The sequence below is a fragment of the Triturus cristatus genome, chromosome 10 (genome assembly GCF_964204655.1).
Source record: "Triturus cristatus chromosome 10, aTriCri1.1, whole genome shotgun sequence".
In the NCBI taxonomy this organism is placed as follows: domain Eukaryota; kingdom Metazoa; phylum Chordata; class Amphibia; order Caudata; family Salamandridae; genus Triturus; species Triturus cristatus.
The window spans coordinates 1,205,070,700-1,205,091,871 of record NC_140593.1 but is presented as its reverse complement, the minus strand read 5'-3'; the positions used below and the strand labels follow the sequence as shown (position 1 = coordinate 1,205,091,871).

Genomic DNA, 21,172 nt, shown 5'->3' with positions numbered 1-21,172 from the left:
CTTTGGGTCGTCAATTTTGGACTATGCTATTGCAGACTATGGCCTGTTTCCCCATATTCTGGACCTAAAGATTATACCTACGTCACTCAGCGATCATAGTATATTGTTTTTAACAATGTCTTTAATTTCTTTGAATACGGCGTCTTGGTCGCTTAATGGCAACGAGGCTACCTTCCATGCCTCTTCTGGAAGGTGCTTCTGGAACTTTGCCGCCATTAATGGGGTGCAGGACCTATTGGCCGATACCCTAATGGTAATAAACGAGTGGAATGGTAGCGAATTTGTTTATTTTGAAGAATTTATGCGAAAGATTTTATTGTACGCAAAAAAAACTGTTCCCCCTAGGAAAGGAGAGGTAGTCCCCAATACATTGCGTACCCTGAATAGGGAAATAAATAAACTAGTTCGCGAACAGTATTTAGAATGGGTTCTGGAACGTGGGAAAGAAATTGCCAGGTTAAAAAGAAAGAGAAGCAGACTCAAGCAAAAAATTAAAAAGGAAAGGGAGGATGAAGTTTGGATTAAACTAAGGGAATCTGCTGTACATGGTAATATTAAAGACTTTTGGGCAATAATTGGGAAGGGATGTGGTACGCGCCATACCCCCACCCCCATTCCTATACCAGAAGAGGTATGGTCCTCTCATTTCCGAGAGCTCTATGCAGGGAACGGGACCACAGGTATTGATAATTCCATATATGCTGCCCCTGAAGACCTGGTTTTCCATCCCTCAGAGAAAGAAATCGAGACGGCTATAAAAAATATGCGGCCCTCTGGGGCCATGGGACCGGATGAGCTTCCTATGACGGTCCTCAAACAAGATCCCTTAAGTTGGAGCAAAATTTTGTACCCCTTGTTTAAGGCGTGCCATCTCTCCAAATTTGTTCCTGCGTCCTGGAGAGGAAGTATTTTGGTCCCTATCTTTAAAAAGGGTATAAGGGATAGCCCTAGTAATTACCGCCTGATTGCACTCCTCGACTCCATCGGAAAGGTCTTTGCGAAATGTCTCCTTAGATCTCTTTCTGATTGGGTCGAGGACGGCAATATTTTGCCGTTTGAACAGACTGGTTTCCGAAGGGAGCATGGCACGCTAGATAACCTGACCGCCCTTCAGGTGATCACAGATAAATATGTCCAGGTGAGAGGAGGAGTGGTATATGCCGCCTTTATTGATTTCTCCACAGCGTTCGATAAAGTAGATCGTGGAACGCTGTGGAGAAAACTGGCGACGCTTGGTGTCCCTACCCCCCTGTTGGAACTGGTGCGGGCTCTGCACACTGAGACCTGGTGCAGGGTCTTAATGGGGGGCGAAAGGGGGCTTTCGGCCAAAATACCATCTCGGAATGGCCTTAAACAAGGCTGCTTATTGGCACCCCTTTTGTTCTCCTTATATACGGCTGACCTCCCTGCTGCCGTGTCTGCCAGTGAGGGGATTGCCCCGATGATAGGAGGGACTCCAATATCCTGCCTGATGTATGCCGATGATGTTCTGATTCTTGACTTGACTCCAATTGGTCTTGCAAATCGGCTACAGGCTCTACAGGCCTTTGCTGGTGAGCATTACATGAAGATTAATATTACCAAAAGTAAAGTGATGTGTATAGCTGGTAAGAAGAAGTGCCGCTCGACAAATTACGGTTGGGCTATTGGAGGGCATAGATTGGAGGTCGTAACTTCCTATACTTTTTTGGGAAAAATATTTTCGGCCAATATGAGTGAGAAACTCCATATAGAGCACTGCTCCCGCAAAGCTCTTGCCCATGGCAATGGGTTAAAGTCCTTATACCAGGCAACGGGGAAAAGACATTTTTCTAGTCTTCTAGAAGTTTTTAGAGTAAAAATCCCCGCAACTATCTTGTATGGTATTGAATTAATAGAGGTGAAAAACTGGGACTTCTGCCATAAGATTGAGGGGAAACTCTTAAGATCCCTCTCGACTCTAAACAATGCTTGCCCACTAGCCGCCTGTAGGCTTGACTTTGGACTCAGGAGTTCCTGGGTTCAGGGTCTATGCGCCCTAATAAGATGGGTGGCCAGTTTGGCTAGAGCGGGAGATGGCACCCTGCGAGTTCTCCTCAAAAATGAACTTTTGGGCAATTTTAAAGAGTTCTCTAAACTCGTAAGCAACTTTAGAAGGGCTGTAAAGATACTGAAACTTGATGAAAGTGTTCTATTCTCCTACTCCTCCACGCAGTTAAAACATGTCCTCAAGGAGGCTTCGTGGGAGTTTTGTTTCCTCTCCGATAAAAAATCAGTTGGTGATAAAAGGAATGTGGAACCTCTCATCTCCTCCTATAGGTTGAAACAGCCACAACCCTATGCCCTATGGAATCTACCGCATGGGATACGTAGGTTTTGGTTTTTGTTACGCTATGATTTAATTCCACTTAATCTACTGTTATCTAAATGGCATGGCACTTCTGCTTTGTGCAATTTATGTAAACTGAACACCCAGGACTGTATGCATGTATTATTGATTTGTCCTATGTTACGTAATTTGCGCAATCGATGGCTAAAAGTAATGTGTATCCGCCTTAGCATTGTCACTTTAAAGGATTTTCTTCATGCACTTTATTGTCCTCCGAACGAAATGTTCTGTTCTTATATTTTTAACTTTTTTAAAGGATTTTTAGCTATTTATTAATATCCCTGGTGATATTTTGTCTGATTGATTTTCTGATGTATAGCTATTGCGGATTGAATTTTGTTTTTAAATTTTTGTATTTTCTGTGTATTTGTTGCTGTGTATTGTATATGTTTATGTGGCCCTCTTGAGAGCCAAAACATAATAAATAAATTTGAATTTGTGAAACGGAGCAAGTTGAATCCCAGCTTATTATAAATCTTTTCATTTGTTAGAGGACTTAATTTCCCTCTGAGGCCCCACTCCTCACCCCTTTGTCTACTTTTGTTCCTACCACAGGTGTTTACTGCTAGCTTGAAGGTCACAGCCATCTGCAGAGATGCCATCTGAGCATCGGAGGCGAGAAGGCCGCAGGTCCATTTTTAGCAGCCCTGAGAGGGAAGGTCGGAGACCTATTTTCAGGAGCCCGGAGAGGGATGGCCGGCGGGCCATCTTTAACAGCCCCGAGAGGCACAGGCGTAGGGAGCCTGATAGACGGTAAATTCTCCATCTTTTTGGTAGTGACATAGGCCTACAGCACAGCCTCGGAGACTAACAGTTGTCATTTTTTCTATTTGCACCTAGATATCCCATGACAAACAGCCCAGAGAGAGAAGGTCGGAGGGTCATTTTCCACAGTCCAGAGAGGCCCAGGCGCAGAGAGCCTGATCGACGGTAAGCACTTCCTACCTTCTTTCAGGTAACAATTGCCTTCTGCACTAGCCTTAAGACACATTCATCTGTCCCATTCATACATAATTAGTATGAATGGGACAAATTAGTGTACTCTTAATATCTCTAGGGTGCGAGAATTCAGTAACGGAGGAAAATGCAGCACAGTTGTCCATTGTATCCAGTGAAGGCAAATGCTGCCTGCATGATATTTGACAGGGAAATATCCTCATTGTCCCTCCTAGTCGGGTATTTTTGTAGTATCTGCTAAGGGAGTCATCCCTCAAAATGCCCTGAAATGCATAGGTGTAGAGATCAAGAACGATCATAAGCACTGTTTGTTCTTCATCATGAGCTTTGTTTTAATATTCATGAACACTGAATGTCTCACCCTATGTCCCAGATCTCCAAAACAAGAACCATTCAGAGTTGCTTAAAATGTTTTTTTAATATATCAGTAAATAGAAGGTGATGTACTTGGACTAAATCATAAACTGGATTAAAATGTATATAGTGTCCATATCTTTTTGTTCACACACCTGTTCAGTTACTGGAGGCCTTTTTTGATGGACTCTTCGGGTGCTGTGATAAATAGTCTTGAAAATTGTATCTTGTTAGATTGTTGTAGTATTGGATTTTTTAAATGTATTTGAACATGGTGTTTTGTGGGTCTGCCCATTAAGAAGCAGATTATATTTGCTACTATTGCTCTGACTTGGTTCCGGCCCTCTTTGGGGCTTCTGAATCCACCCTCACCAGCAAAGAGCACTGACAGCAATAGGCAAATAGACCAGAGAGCATGTCAGAGCTAGTCCCTCTGAAAATATAACTTTGTTATCCTGCTCCAATAATCTAGCTGTGTTTTTTACACCTTTGGTATTGATAGAGGATTTTCTAATGGTGAAGGACCTAGAGGCACATTAGACACACCAAGAATCGGTTGTGCCCTCTCGAATTTGTCATCAAAATGAGAAGAAAGATGCATTTGAATGTTCATACAAATACTTGGCTGACATCATGTTAACCGACTAGTGACCTTGAGAGTGTCAAATGGCTGGGATGTGAGTGTGTATCTACACTTTGTTTCCAGAGGACCTTGAGTTCTGATTAGAAATAGCCAAAGGTTAGTCAGTGCCATAATGTTAGTCAACTTGTTGCATCATACCCGTGTGAAGGGCTGATTTCCTTCGTTAGACATAACGGATGGTCTTTAGCTGTCACTCAGCGTTTTCTCCGTTTGCATGAATTGGATGCGTTCGCCTCCTGAGTTCTCACCCTACATGTTATAAGGCAAGTGAGCGTTTCTCCCCTTAGTGTAGTTCGGAAGGAGACAAATTCTTGAGAAATTGATGTCCTATCCGTGAGTAGTCCTGCATTTAACTCTACTGCAGAACATCTCTGTGGGGGGTATAAGTCATCTTATACAAGTACCTAACTCTCATCTCTGTTGGAATCTCTGCTGACTAATTATCTAGTGTACAGTATTGGTTTTTTAGGTCTCGCTGAGCCAGTGCACGCGCTGCTCTGCGAGAAATCTAGTGTGTGGGTTTTCAAAGTGCAGCCACAGGCTTTTGGTGGCCTAGCGCTTGCGTTCTGCCATCTGTCTTTGATCGCGATCACTTTTACTTTCGTGGGCCGCGCGGCCGTGTCACTTTCACGGCCACGCGGCCAATGCTTGTTGTTGCGGTTCCTTGTATTTCTGCATCAGTCAACAAACTGCCTTTGTGCCTGCACGTCTCTTTCGTCATTGTGTTTGTTTTTGTGCTGCAGGAGCGGGCAGTCCTCCAGCAGGGTAAACCCAAGTCTTCCTCCTTGGCGTCGTGAAGCTTGAATAAGAGAGGATCTGCGCAGGCGTGTCCCGACGCCGCTTGTGGCCCCTCAGCGCGAGGCCTCCTCTGGGAATCCGAGGCCAACTCGGTTTCCATGCCCTTTGGGTCCTTGGTGCATGCGCCGTCGCTGGCAACAAAGGTAACAATTAGCACCACTTGTGACACAGACGCAAGCACCTGCCCACATTCCGCCAACACAGCCAAGGAGATTTGTCAAAGGCTTCTTGGCTATCCGATAATGGCATTTGTTGGCCACTAACATGGCACCGGATAAGTATCCGAACAGTGGGAAGCTCACATCCTGCTGACAGAATGCCGTTTGGTGTGCCGAGCACCCCCCCCTTTCTATCCCACAATCCTCTCTTAGAAGGTCAGACAAGGAGCCATTATGTGCACTCCCTCCGGATTATCTGCACAACATAACATTCATTCTGTAGTAGGGGATCTCTGTGTATAGTCATAATCTAGTGAATAGTCCTGCCCATGTGCGTGGACCCTGGAGCAATAAAAAATAATCTCTAGAAGGTGACAAATCATGCAGACCTGCATACACCTTTAAGAGAGAATTTAATTTAAAGACAGATAATGCAGCCTATACCCACAGGCTACACTGTCCAGTACTTCAACTAGAATTCCACCAACATCCACAAACAGCACTGCCTGTCTAGTTTTTCTCCCCATAGGAAAAAACCCTGCCTCTACCAGCAAAAGCCTCTGGAATAATAGAGAGGAAGGAATGGACAGACAAGCCCCATAGGCTGCCATTATGTGGCTTAGAACAGTGCCTTTAAGAAAACTTTCCAGATTTCCAGAACTTTCCCCAGTATCCCAGAATGCCCAGCAGGTCCCATTTACTTTCAGTTCTTTTTTCCGGCTCCTGCTAGCAGGACCCTGGAGCATTGAGCTCTCCCCTTTTCAAGGGTTTATTGGAGATTTTGTCAATTTTTGTCACTTTTTCAAGTGCTTAGTAGCTGGTACTGTCAACATGCCTGGCTTGTTCGACAAGTGCCCGGAATGTGGTAGAAAGAAGGCTAAAACTGATCCACACAAGGTGTGTATAGGTTGCCTTCCCCAGTCCCACGTGCCTGAAGACTGTGATATCTGCCACTCGTTCTCAGCCAGGACCCTGAGGGACAGAATGAAAATCAGGCTTCAAGTTCTGGAGTAGAGAAGACTGAAGGCACCAGGTGGGTCTGGAGGGGCTGATTTGGCCCATACTGAGGCCTCTGGGGGGCTCCCCAGGGGCCGGAAGACCAGTAAGCGCTCCCACTCCCCGTCGACGTCGAGGGCGTCGACGGCGACGTTGAGGAGGATGACCACCATCTGTTCGCCGTCTCCCCAGGGCTCTGGGGAGAAGCGGCGTCGACGATCGACGTCGAGGGACCTGAATAGGCCGTCGTCGACTACATCGACATCGTCGGCGACGACGCCGTCTACGGCGCCGTCCAGCAGTCGGCGTCGAGATCGGACCCGGCGCCGGCGCTCGCCATCGAGGGGAGATCGCCGTTTGCCGTCGATGAAGAGGAGACGGTCGACGTCGCCGCCGAAGAGGAGATCGACGTCGAGACGCTCGAGGTCAAGGAGATCGCCGTCGAGGCGAAGATCGCCGTCGAGGCGAAGATCGCCGTCGAGGCGAAGGTCGCCGTCGAGGCGAAGGTCGACGTCGAGGAAGAGAGTCACCGGGATCGGTGTACTCTGTGGTGTATACGCCTCCTCGGATGCCTACGTCACTGCCTCCTCTCCCACCGCCGCCTCCACCTCCACCACCTCCACCACCGCCTCCACAGCCGCGGACACTGCCTCCGCCGCCCCCACCTCGGTCGTTGCCACGCACTACATTGGGGCCGCCGGCGGTTCCCCCGCGGTCGGTTTCTCTTCCGAGGTACCCGACTCCGCCGCAGGGGACTCCGAAGCCACGACGCCCGCGGTCGCCGGGACCGGCTAGTCCGGCGGGCAGACCGAAGCCAAAGAGGTCGCGCTCCCGCTCTCTCAGGAGGAGAAGATCACGGAGCCGTGGACGGTCATCGACGGACTCAGGACGACGCCGTAGGAGGCACAGGTCCAGGTCGCACACGCGCTCCTCGACCAGAGACTTTTCCCCGACGCTGTCGGACTCGCCGGGAACTAGGGTGTCTCCGGTGGACGATTTGGCCTCTTTCCAAGAGGTGCTGTTGAGAGGGGCAGCAAAATTGGGTATCACGGTGACGGTTCCAACACCCACGACGTCCGTGATATTCGAGACACTTCATAAGAAACATCTGTCTCGCCCTCTACTGCCTCTTGTACCAGGACTGGTGGAACCCGCGTTGGAGCTGTTCCTCACTCCCGCGGTGACGAAGGCCGCCCCCTCCAGGCTCATGAAAAAGTATAGGGTCCCGGAGTCGGACCCTACCTTTTTGAGGGTGGACCCGAAGCCGGATTCGGTCATCGTGACGGCGGCGAGGAAACAACATGCGACCGCCCCTTCATCGACGGTCCCGCCTGACAAGGAAAGCCGCTGGCTGGATTCCGCGGGCAGGAAGGTGTGTGGGACCGCCGCCACCACCATGAAGGCGGCGAGTGCAGGGACTTTGTTGGGCCGTTACGCCCGGGCCCTGTGGGAGTCCCTGCAGCAGTATGCGGACCTGCTGCCCCGGGACAAGAAGGAGGACTTCTTGGAGACAGTGCGCGAAGGCATGCTGGTCTCTAATCAGGTGATCGGCGCAGCGGCGGATGTATCCTTGCTGACCGCCCACGCCTACTGTCATGGCGTCCACCAGAGGCGGCATTCGTGGCTGCGCCTGACGTCCCTCAAGCCAGAGGCGCAGCAAAGAGTGGCCAACCTGCCCTTCTCGGGGGAAACCCTGTTCGGGAAACATCCGGATGATGAGATGGCCCGCATGAAGGCAGAGGCGGAAACCCTGACGGCCGTCGGGTTGGAGAAGGCCGAGAAGAAGAAGCGTCCGTTCCAGAGGCGGTTCGGGTCTTCGGGCAGAGGACGTGGGCAGGGCTCGGGACAGCAGCAGCAACAGCAGCAGCAGTTCCGCAAGCCCTTCCAGAAGCGCCAGAGGGGTAGAGGAGGCCAGCAGGCTACTACCACTACCAAGGGCCCGGCCGGGTCTCGGCCCTGAGCGGCTACTTCCCCCTCAACCGTTACCCACTCCAGTGGGGGGAAGCATTCAATTTTTTTCCGGCAGAGTGGAGAAAAATTACTCAGGACAAGTGGGTGCTGCATATTGTTTACAATGGATACAGTCTTCGGTTTATCGGCCCGCCTCCAGCGATTCCGCCGGTCAGCTCTCGATTCCAGCTGAGAGAGCTCCAGGCGGAGGCAGACATCTTGTTGAGAAAAAAGGCGGTAGCAGAGGTACCTCTGTCTCAAAGGGGAAGAGGTCTGTACTCTCGGTTCTTCCTCGTTCGGGCAAACAAATGGATTCGCAGAGAGAAGTTTCGCATGCTATCGTTGCACCAGATTTACCCTCAACTGCAACGGGGAGACTGGCTCTGTGCCATAGATCTACAGGATGCGTACTTCCATGTGCCCATAGCACGGAAGCACAGGAAGTTCCTGCGATTCCAAGTCGGCGCCAATCACTATCAATACACAGTACTGCCATTCGGGCTAAAGTCTGCGCCCAGGACCTTCTCGAAGTGCATGGCGGTGGTGGCGGCACACCTGCGGAGGAACAAGGTGTTTGTCTACCCGTATCTGGACGATTGGCTGATCAAGGCTTCATCCTTCTCGGAAGCACAAGCTCACTTCCGATGGACGTGCGCTCTCTTACACAAGCTGGGGTTACACGTCAACATGTCCAAATCGGTCACGACTCCGGTCCAGTGCATACAGTACCTGGGGGCCTCCATCGATACGCGGTCAGCAAGCGTGTCTCCTTCGGAGGAGAGACGGTTATCACTCCTTCGGAAGGCTCAGGACTGCTCCATCGACGACAGTGAGGAAGGTGTCTTCTCTACTGGGATCGATGGCCTCCTGTATCTTCCTCACGCATGGCTACACATGAGACCACTGCAGGAGTGCTTGGAGGATCAGTGGGATCAGAGGACAGGCTCTTGGGACGACAAGATACGACTGTCGCTGCATGCTCTTCAGTCTCTGAAGTGGTGGTGTTCGGCGGAAAACCTCCTCAAGGGGGTTCCCTTCCACAAGGACATTCCCACGACGAGTGTAGTGACGGATGCTTCTCTCCAGGGCTGGGGAGCGCATTCCGGGGACTTGCAGATTCAAGGAAAGTGGTCTCCTTTGGAATCGACATACCACATCAATTTCCTGGAACTCAGATCTGTCTTTCTGGCACTGAAGGCCTTCCTTCCGTCCTTCCAGACCAACTCGCTGCTGATACAGACGGGCAATACAACCACGATGTATTACCTCAACAAGCAGGGGGGGTCGAGATCGCGCACTCTGTCGCAGCAGGCGATCTGGCGCTGGCTGTTGGCCCGAGGGCTGACAATTACGGCCACGCATCTGCCAGGGGTGCAGAATGCTCAGGCGGACGCCTTGAGCAGGCTGATTCAGGAAAACCACGAATGGGTCATAAACGACGAAGTACTAGGAGAAGTCTTCGCAAGGTGGGGGACTCCAGACGTAGATCTGTTCGCCACCGCCGAAAACAGCAAATGCCGAGACTTCGCATCCAGGTACTACCAGCGGGGGACGCTGGGGAATGCGCTATGGATCGATTGGTCGAACAGCTTTCTGTACGCTTTTCCACCCATTCCCCTGATTCCGGCGGTGCTCATCAAGCTGTCCCAGTCCAGGGCGCGGATGATCCTGATCGCCCCGGAGTGGCCCAGGCAGTGGTGGTTCACGGACCTTCTTCACCGGTCTCTCCTTCCTCACATGCGGTTGCCGTGCAGGCCGGACCTTCTCACGAAGTTCGGGGGGCGGATGGTGCACCCCAACCTCTCGTCTTTGAGTTTGGCGGCATGGCTCCTGAAATAGTGCAATATGGCCATCTGAATCTACCAGACGATTGTATGGACATACTGAAGGAGTCTAAACGACCTTCCACTAGGACATCCTATGCTTACAAGTGGAAGAGGTTCTGTATCTGGTGTAAGTCCAAGAACTTTGATCCGACAACATGTAAGGAAGATGTCATCCTTCCATACCTTTTACTTCTGGCGCAGTCTGGCCTTAATTTCCATTCCATTAAGGTTCATCTGGCTGCTTTGACTGCTTACAGGAAATGCCCTTCACAGACTTCCTTCTTTCAGATCCCTGTGGTCAAGGATTTTTTGGAAGGCTTGAAGAAAGTGTTTCCTCCCGTCAGACTTCCCTCGCCTTCCTGGGACTTGAATGTGGTGCTGTCCAGACTGATGAAGGAGCCTTTTGAACCCATCCACAAGGCTTCATTGCAGCACCTATCCTGGAAGGTGGCGTTCCTAGTGGCCATTACATCGGCCCGCAGGGTGAGTGAACTTCAGGCATTATGTTGTCAAGAACCTTGTACTGTATTTCATGCTGCTAAGGTTGTGATGCGTACTCACCCTAAATTTCTTCCTAAGGTTATCTCTGATTTTCATGTCAACCAGACCATAACTTTACCTACGTTCTTTCAGAATCCCTCTTCGCCAGCGGAAAGGTCTCTCCATTCCCTAGATGTTCGGAGGGTGTTGAAATTTTATCTGGATAAGACCAAGGATATTCGTAGGTCTGACCAATTGTTTGTTAGTTATGGATCAGTCAGGGCTGGTCTTGCGACCTCTAAGCAGTCCATTTCTAGGTGGATTGTGTCCTGCATACAATTGTGTTATCAAAAGGCTAATAAGACCTTAGGGGGTAAACCTAAGGCTCATTCCACCAGGGGCAAAGCTGCCACGACGGCTTTGCTGCGTAATGTTCCTATTGCGGAAATCTGCAAGGCGGCCACTTGGAAGTCGGTCCATACCTTTGCTGCGCATTACTGTCTGGACTCGGATGCCAGGGCAGATGCTCAGTTTGGGCAGGCTTCGCTGCGAAATTTGTTCGCACAGTAGTGGGTTTGTCTTGTTTGTTCTCCACCGCTGCTGTTGTGTGGGGATGGGCTTGCCATTCTATTCACTAGATTATGACTATACACAGAGATCCCCTACTACAGAAGGAGTAGTTTCTTTTCTGTAACTCCAGTTCTGTAGTAGGGGTATCTCTGTTATAGTCATAAGCGCCCGCCCTCCTCCCCGGTGGAGAGATATATTTTTTCATATGAAGAATGCTACAGGTCTGGCGTGCTACGCCTTCAAAAAGAACTGAAAGTAAATGGGACCTGCTGGGCATTCTGGGATACTGGGGAAAGTTCTGGAAATCTGGAAAGTTTTCTTAAAGGCACAGTATGTTAAATGTTGTATACTTGTAAAGCGCACAGCTGCCCCAGCAAAGGGGCGTCCCGGCGCTGTATACCGCTGGGGAACCCATCCTGGCTTTCCCTGTGAGATGGTCCCTACTGGGCATCTCCAAGGTGAAGACAAGCATCCCCGGCGCTGATGGGGCCATATGTGGAGATTAAGCAAGCTATTGCCCAGAGTTGCTGAGTGGGATCCATGGTTATAGTAGGCACCGAGGCGAGAATTGTCGAGTCCGCTGACCTTGGCCCAAGACCCTGCCGCGTCAGGAATCGAACCCTGGTCCCTGACCGACCTCTGCTTCCGGGTCTGCCGCCTCTAACCAGTGAGCCACACCACTCCACTGTATCCTGTTCTAAGCCACATAATGGCAGCCTATGGGGCTTGTCTGTCCATTCCTTCCTCTCTAATATTCCAGAGGCTTTTGCTGGTAGAGGCAGGGTTTTTTCCTATGGGGAGAAAAACTAGACAGGCAGTGCTGTTTGTGGATGTTGGTGGAATTCTAGTTGAAGTACTGGACAGTGTAGCCTGTGGGTATAGGCTGCATTATCTGTCTTTAAATTAAATTCTCTCTTAAAGGTGTATGCAGGTCTGCATGATTGGTCACCTTCTAGAGATTATTTTTTATTGCTCCGGGGTCCACGCACATGGGCGGGACTATTCACTAGATTATGACTATAACAGAGATACCCCTACTACAGAACTGGAGTTACAGAAAAGAAACTACTCATCGCATGAATTGGAATGTTGAGAGCAGGACATGTAATAATATTGCCTAGAAAGCCGTTGTTGACTAGCAGGACAGGCCCGGCCCTGCATCTCTCACAAGAGACACCTTGTTGGAAGAATAGGTCAAGTGGAAGGGCTGGAGATGGCTCATTCTTATTGAAACCACAATATTGACCTGGCAGCCAGTCTGTAATGCTCGTTATTGTCCCTTAGGATGCGTTGTCTTCCTGCACATCTGGCACATAATTAGGGTGAGGTCCAATAACTAACGTTATTGATTCAGGTGTGCTTTAAATTGAGTTTTGACACTGAAAATAAGAATGCCGAATATGCTCGACTTTTTTCTAATTGACAAGTTGTGCGCTGGTACCTGGAACAGTTTGTGCTGCAAAGAATCAATATGTTTTGTAATTAATGTTCGAAAACCTTTGTGATTCGACTTGCATCGCATTTGTGACTGCGTTGAGACCGATTCCTGCAAATCGCAGACACACGTTTATACGCGAGCTCTCTCTCTCTCTCTGTATCTCTCTCACTCTCTTTATTATTATTTTTTTTTAACGTTTTATAAATATATATTGACGAATCTCTGCAAACTTTTTGGTCCAGCTGCTTTGTTGAAAGTTTCGGGGTTATCCTTCAAGTGGGGGCTGAGGAAAAAAAAATGTATCATATACAGACTCGCACTTGCTCTAACCCTTGCTTTTATTCTTCCCATGAGTCCTGCCTGCTAACAATGGAGAGCAGACGCATCAGAGGTGTTTAACTGGAATTTCTTGCTCTGAGGGGTGGGGGTGCAGTCAGATGCCTTCACTTCTACTTAGCTTTTAAAGATCACTTTCTCAACTGCTATTATTAAGATTTGAATAAGCTCTTTTACTGTGTTCGCACACCCACTTTGTTATAACCTTTCTTAAAATTAGTAGCAGTGACATTAGCAGTGCCTCTTTTATATATAATTGTGCCATCTTTTGAATCGTTGGCATCTCCGTACTCTTCCTGTAAAACTGTATGCTGGTGCCTGGTACATTCACGCTTAGAGAGAGGGAGAGTTGCGTTCCTTTTTCTGTCCAACATCTCTGTATCAGCGGAAGGGACAGTTCTGCAGTTGTAGTAATGGACACTGTGAGAAAGTGGCTCTGTATATACTGTTCCCTAATAGGTACAGGGTGTACAGAGTCCACAGTCCCCCAGAGGCTGATAGAGGTCAAAGTTAGGTATGACCTTACTCTCAAAAGTGGTAGCTTGGTCGAGCAGTAAGGCAGTACCAGAGGACAGTGTAAAGCATTTATTGTACACACTCAGTCAGCAAATGGTTTCACACACTCAATAACTGAACTCTAGGCCAATGATTTGTATATATAAAATATATGCTTGTTTTATTTTTAGAACCACAAGGGGGTACAAATATACTTTCTCAGAATGAGAGGTTGAATATAAATACTTTTGTTTCAAGCAATAAATTTGTGTAAACAGTCACAGTTGGTTGCAATAAACAATCCTATTTCCTAAACATAACAATGCATTGAGCTCAATGGTAAGTTCAGGTTATTTGTAATAAATTACTTTTCAGATTACTTTTGGAATTCCAGGTCTGGATCCTAGAACCAGCCTGGGGTCAGTATTCAGAATCAAGTGAAGAAAGTCGACTTAATAACTGTAATGATTTTTAGATAATATTTAGCTATTTCAAAAGTTAGCACTTAGAAAATATTTCACAGAAAACATTCAATGGATCTCTATGGCAAGAAATTCAAATTGCAGGTAGAGTACTTTATCGTTACTTTAGTAATCCAGGACTGGGTGCCTAGACCCAGGACTGGGGTCCTTATCAAAAGCAGGTAAGTAATTTCGTTTGCAGAAATGGTACGATTTTAAAAGAATATTTCAAATTTGCAAAAGTAGACACTTAGAAGAAATTTCACAGAAAAGCAGGCAATGGTTTCCTATGGGAGAAAAATGAGTTAGAAGTAAGTATAGTTGTGAACACTTTTCAGAGTCAGGGCTGGGCACCAAGATCCAGCACTGGAAGCTCACCTAGGAGCAGGTGAGTAAATTCGTTTTTGTCACTTGGCTGATTTTTGGTGAATTTTTGCAGTTTTGAAAAGTTCACACTTAGAAGATTTTTGAAGAAAAAGCCAGTCAATGTTACCCTATGAGGAAAATGAAGTTAGCGGTTTAAGGGTAAGTGCTCGACTGGTAGTGTTGAAATTCCGGGCATGGACTCAGGGGTCCCCCAGTGTCAGGTAGGTACAGTTGGTTCACCCTCAGCGGTTTCAGGACGGCCGGGTGCAGAGAGAATTGGGCCCAATGTTATCCTATGAGGGATAGGGGGGCCTTGGTTGGTGGCTGCTGTCTGGCAAGCCACGCGGCTGTGGGAGCTGGGCTCCTGGTCACTTACTCAGGGCAAGTGGGGAAGTAGGTTAGAGTAGAGAGGGCACTGCCAGGGCCACTCGGGCGGCTGGGTGCAGGGTGCTTTTGAGCCTTAGGGCGCTCAATGGAAATCAATGGGAATGTTCCGGTTTGGAAAGAGGCTGCAGGCTCGGGGACGAGGAGGTTTCAGGTGCCACCACCACTTCGAGAGGTAAGTTGGGTAGTTGTAGGTTAGGTGGGTACCCCAGGATTGGGCACAGGGGGTCGCAGGGCGCCGGGTGCAGGGGTGCCTTTTGACGTCGGGAATCTTACCCTCTGGTTGATCGCGGCTGGGGTGGCACTTGGTTCTGAGGCTGCAGGCTTCTTCCGGGATGTCGAGGGGGGTCCTTGGGTGCCGGACTCTGGGTCACAGTCGCCGTGGGGTCGTCCTCTGGGTCTTTGTCCACTCCGGCACTGGCCAGGCTTGGCTGGTGCAGAGTGTGTTGGGTCCGCGGTCCCGGGCTGGTGCCAGGGATAGCAAGTAGGTTTCTTGAGTAGAGCCTCTACTCGTGGGAGTCCCAGGGGCTTAGAGCTAAAAGGTAGCCAGGTCCTCCGGGGTTGGTGAGGTTGCTGGCCACGTGGGAGGCCGCGCTGGTGCAGGTTCGAGAGTCGACAGGCCGGTAGGGCTGGGGCCAAAGCAGTTGGTGTCTTCTTCTCTTTTTAGCAGCTGCAGGGCAGGTCTTTGTTCTTCTTGCTCTTCTTGTCGTTTTTCTATCTGGAATCTGAGGAAGGAAGGTTCAGGGGGCCCCTAAATACTAGATTTAGGGGCGTTACAGGTAGGTGAAGGCCAGGGACCAATGGGTCCTTGTCCTGGGGTGGGTACACCCCCTATCCTGCCTCTCTCCTGTGGGAGGGGGGCAGTAGCCTAATCCTGATAGGGTAGGGCCTCCCATCTTCAAGATGGCGAGAGCCCGGAGATGTGCTTCACCTCGCCTCCCCCACCTGAGGGGTGGGGTGGGCAGGCTGGCACATCCCCTGTCCTTGTATGGGGTTTCCGGCCAAGCTTCCCGCCAGAGTGGGGGGTTGCAGTGGCCTGGGGAAACTCCAACTGGCGGCATGCCTTTGAAGCTTCCCTTTGCTCATCCTGGGGGAGGAGATTTCTCACCTCACCCAGGATGTGCATTGTTGCAGGCCCGGGAGAGCAGGGGCTCTCCCACCCAGGGGTCCAGCAACGTGTCTGCTGTGTGGCAGCCTGGGCAGCCTCAGAGCAGACGTGGATTGCAAGTTAGCTGTAAGGGGGCATCTTCTAAGATGCCCTCTGGGGTGCTTAGTACATCAAATCCTACACTGGCATCAGTGTGGGTTCAATGTGCTGAGAAGTTTGATACCAAACTTCCCAGGCTTCAGTGTTGCCAATATGGTGCTGTGGAGCTCGTGTTTGACAAGCTCTCAGCACCATGTATTCTTAAATGACAGCACTGCACTTACAGTGCCCAGGAATGGACCCGGGTACTGTAGGGGCACAGGGCTCCTGCTCCTGTGCCCACACCATAGGCGTAATGCACCCAGCTAGAGGGGTGGCTGACATATGCCTTGGCAGTGTAGGTGATGGGCATGGTACACAGTGATGTGTGCCATGTCGACTCTTTGTTTGGTCCTGCACCCAGACACTCAGCCTGCAAGGGCAGTGTGTGTGTGTAAGGGTACAGGGCCTCTGAGGGTGGCACAATGAGTGCTGCAGCCCTTAGAGGCCTTCCCTGGTCACAAGGCCCTGGGTACCTAGGGTACCATTTACTAGGGGCTGACATGTGGCTAGGGTTTGCCAATTTGGAGTTTGTGTGGTTTAAGGAAGGAACATAGGCCCTGGGCACCTGATTGGCAGGAACCCAGGGTACACTCAATCGAAGTACATTCAGCAATTTAGCAAAAAGTGGGGGCATACCATGCAAGAAAGATGGCACTTTCTCACAGACACCTCGTGTGTGGTGACCTCTCCCGGGGTTACCACAGTATTTTTAGTTGAACTTTTCAAGGCTATCGCCCACTGCTATGGGGCCATCAAAGATACACTATGGCTACGTTGAAGGAGCCAACTGGACTTTTAGGGAAGCACAGTGTTATGATGAGAGCTGCAAATTCATAAGGTGACTGTTTTGCAAAAGGGGTTCCCACTCCAAGTGGGAGGAAGCACATGGCAAGCACAAAGAGTGTGGCGCAACTGAAGCCAAGGGAGCAATGCAGGCAGCAATCTTGGAGTGCCATTTCAACAACCAAAATTCAACTTAAAATAGAACTAAACAATTAATTCAGACACACAAAGGGATATGAATTCCAAACTGTCTCCACTTGAGCCTCAATCAGTAATTCAGGCGCCTAAACCACCTGAAGGCCATACAAGCTAAGTGTACAAAGTCAGCGGTAGCACCAGTAAACGTTTCTGGCAACATCCACCTACTACCACGGCACAATAAATAGGGCAACAATGTTATTACAAATTAATGCGATTTATTGATACTTTATTTTTAAAATGCAAAATAGGTTATAACATAAATTACATATTTTATAATTAAGTAATAAATATGTACTATACACACACACAATTTGTATTTATTTTAAGTACTCTTACTTAAACTAAACTTTGCCTTTCCGAGGTTCACACTCTGTACTGCTGTCTTGCAAAGCTTCAATTAACACGTTACTATCGAATTGATTTAAGTAGCATTAGCATTGATTTAAGTAGCATTAGCAGTGCTATTTTATTTTCCTTTAACAGGAGGGGCGTTGGCCATCCTAAATCTCGCTGGCGGTTGTATCACATACGGCCTCTTCTAATGCCTCTCGTTAATTGAACTGGTATGATCTGACTGCTCTGCTGACCTCGGTAGCTTCTGTGACCTCCGGTGTAAACTTTGAACAAATGGCGCTCTGCAGCATCCCTGTCTCACCTCAGGAGGCCCCGAGTCATGCCTGGCTTGAGGCACTTGTAGCATGAGCTGGGATCTCTGTCCGGGCCCACTCATTCTTGCTGTTCACTCGAGCAGTCACTCAGTTTACTTTAAAGTGAGTGCTTAAAGGGCCGCATTGCCCTCTAGCTTCCACCGGGAGATCCCTGGAACATCTCACTGCTGATTCACTTGTCACATAGCAGTGACAAAAGTGAAGAAAATAGCCCTTAGGTTTAATGTTTAGTTCGATTTATTTTAACTCAACTAGTTTAATTTAATTGAATGAAAGTATTTTTGATATATTTATTATTTGATTTAATTATACATTTGTATTTAATTTGTTGAATGTATTTAATTCATTTAATATTCAAATGAATGTATTTAATGGATTCATTTATCAATTCCTGTGGTGTAAATATTTTATCTTAATTTAAGTCTAGTTTAATGTTTACGTCAAATGAATTTAACGCACCCACAGTCACCTACTGGAGTTTATCCCTGTGCCCAGTCCATGGACGGGCTTATCCCCACAAGCTGGCAGTCGGGGATTCTAGACTGGCATAAGATTACCTGGAAGGTCACGGAAAGGCAGAGGGTCTTTCCAAACAAAAATGACAGCAGGGTAGATGTGTAACAGACTGTGTACTAATCAAAGGGTAGTACCAGCTAGACTAGGAACCAACAAAATCCCAAATTACAGAAACATAACTTTTTTTCCATGAATTGAATTTTTTGCCATTTTCTAATCAACCAGGTTATTTGAAAGAGCAGGTGTTTACTTGCGGTGCTACAATTAAAACTAATGATAGAAAAATCCCAACCTATCCTGTTTGCGAGGCCTCGTCTTCTCACTGACTGGGCGGGCCCTGGCACTCACAGGCCTCTTTCTGAGAACAGAGCGTCTTGTCCTGCCACGCCCATGAACCTTAAGTTCAGTCACGTCCCCTTTAATTGTCACCCAGCAGGCATTGCGCACCTTGGCCTGGAGGGATATGACCGCCCATGTCGGCACCAACATCCATGTTTCAGGCTCGAAGGGGTGCAAACTCTGCCAGAAAGTTATTACAGCCCTTTGTCAGGCTGTAGAAGTGCATTTAGCTGTGCACTTTCCACTTCTCGACAATGTCAGTCTTTAATGCCATTGTTTTGTTTTACTTGGGAGAAGTTACAATATTTTTTTTCCTGTGAGAGTGCAACCCCAAAATAACGCTGCTGCCCCGCACCAACAACCATTGGCAAAACAAACCACAGCTTCACCCTGATAACCATTCTGTGTATAAATGACCATAATTTGCCAGAAGGAGGAGTCAGTAACTCGCACTGATTACAAATGCAGGTGGGACATTTCTATCACTCTGAAAACACGTGTTTGCACAGGGATTGGAATTACCAAATGTAAGACTTATAAGGTTACAAAGGCGAGACCTATTGACTATGCCAATGCTTGTTATGTTTCTTATAAGTCCTGTGTAATTGACTTTCGTTATGAAATTACTTCTCCTGGTATGTTTGATGCGTTTTCTCCTCAAAAGATAAACTACTCATAACATTGGTATTAAGCCTCTGTACTAACCCCGGGCGGAGCAGGCATAGTGCCTCTATGCGGAGTTCCCCAGAGTTGGGGGAAAAAAACTCTGCTCCACTCCCTCCCCCTCTCAAAGTAATTATAATGTTGAAAAAAAGGCACTTACCTGCCGTGGCTGCCTCCTCCTCGCCATGGCCGCTCACCTTCCTCGTAGTCCTTCTATGATAACCCCTACGTTGACCGTACAACGTAGGGGTTATCAAAGAAGGACAGTGAGGATGAGGAAGGAGAGCGGCCATGGTATGTAGGAAACAGCCACAGCAGGTAAGTGCCGTTTTTTTTCCCTTTTTCTTTTTCAAATACTTTATTAAATTTTCCACAATAATCAAATATAACCAGTTTGCAAAAACGTACAAGCTAGACACATGAATCAATGTTACATTAGAACATAGCATTTGTTTTTAACAGTATTCCACAATAATTATTATTCCTAACCATATATAAACCAAACTATTAAGAAACTAAACCAGGAACAATAGAAAGAAAGGAAGAGGAAAGAAAAGAAAAAGGAGAAACATAAGCCTAATTGAATGATGAAACATAGAGAGCACATGGCAGCAAACTGATAGGGATTATATAGTACAATCGAGAGGCCTGCTACAATAACATGAAATTATGATCAGTTAAATCAAACACAATATGTATAACTATAACAAAAAATCGCATTGTGCATAGGATTAAAGTTAGGAAAGACCGTACTGTAATGGTATCCATAAAGAAGAAACCTATACGATATGGAGCATTCATGGGGGTTTGTGTGTGTTGAAAGAAATGTCTAAAGAATTCCACATTGCTCTAGATAAGGATTTCCATGGAGAATTATGCGGCGCTATATTATCTGCACCCCTAAGATGAATGACCCAGTTCATCCATCCTTTATACAAGGTCTTATGCGTGTCCTCCCAATTATTAAGTACCATCTTTAATGCTGACGTAAATAAAAAGATCTAAAAGGGCTTTGTCTGTATCGTTGTATCTATCGCCAAAAAGCCAGTGGTTAGGTCGCAAACTCTCTTTTCAACTTACACTTGAATAGTTTTGAGAGAAATCCAAATACGTTATCCCAGTAGGTCAACACTGCCCTGCAGCAAAAAAATAAGATGGGCTAAGTCTCCAGTTTCTGTTTTACACGGATCATCACGAATATGAAGAGTGTAGTCTAGCAGGTGTCCAGAATGCTTTATGCAGTAGCCAAAATTTAGTTTGAGATAATACTGGGGATATTTTATTATTAGTGGTAGAGTGCCACACTTGTGACCATATAGATTCAGGTAAAGGATCAGAAGAATGTAATTCCCAGGAAGCCATAAGACTGTTGTTGAGTTTGGAGGTTTTGGGGCGAAGAAGTTTGTAAATATGTGAAACTTGGTGGCCAAATTTGTTAATCTGTGACACAAACATTGGTAAAGATGGCAGCGAGTTATGTAATTTGGCTTTAGTGAGTGACTCTCACTTTTAACAAATTATAGAATTCAATATTGTCTAATTTGTATCTGCTTTGAAGTTCCTTGAACATAATGGGATATGAATAATGTTCTAACTGATGAAGGAAAAATATACCCTTATTAATCCAAGCATCAAGTTTTAAACTTTTCCCTTTATATAAAACGTTACGATTATACCATAAAGTTTCCATTTCAGAACCCTTAATACTTGATTCTAGCTTCTTATCTTTCTGTAGTAACTCCATTTTTGTGTTTTTAAAAATAGATTTAGACTTCCCCGGATAAAGTTGACTCAAAGTAAGCAGGGCCAAAGGATTAAGATTATCCAGGATTTTCCATCTCTAACCACACCGGAGTGTAATGGGCTGGAGGCGAAATCCAGTAAGATCCCAGCTTAGCCAAAAAAGCTGATTGGTATAATTTAAAATCGGCCAGGTTAACCCCACCCAAGGTTTTATCAAGCATCAATTTTTTGATTGCAATTCGAGCCTTCTTGCCTTTCTAAAGAAACTTAGTAAGGAGGGTGTTTAATTTCTGGTGAAAGTCTTATCTTAGGATAAGAGGGAGCATGTTTATAAGATAATTAATCAAAGGTGTAATCGTAATCTTTGTGGTTTCTATTTTTCCCCAACAAATGATGAATTTAGGTGACCAAGGTGTCTAAAAGTTTCGTG

At 47.4% G+C, this 21,172-nt stretch overlaps 1 protein-coding gene across 1 annotated transcript in view; it reads left to right on the top strand.

Moving 5' to 3' along the window:
* The window catches only part of LOC146797067 (RNA-binding protein 10-like), a 297,765-nt gene that overhangs the window by 43,842 nt on the left and 232,751 nt on the right, over window positions 1-21,172 (top strand). The window contains exons 2-3 of the mRNA XM_085629688.1: window positions 2,924-3,121; window positions 3,209-3,298. Coding sequence (XP_085485814.1) covers window positions 2,964-3,121; window positions 3,209-3,298 — 248 coding nt within the window. The 5' untranslated portion in view covers window positions 2,924-2,963. The remainder of the gene's footprint in view (window positions 1-2,923; window positions 3,122-3,208; window positions 3,299-21,172) is intronic.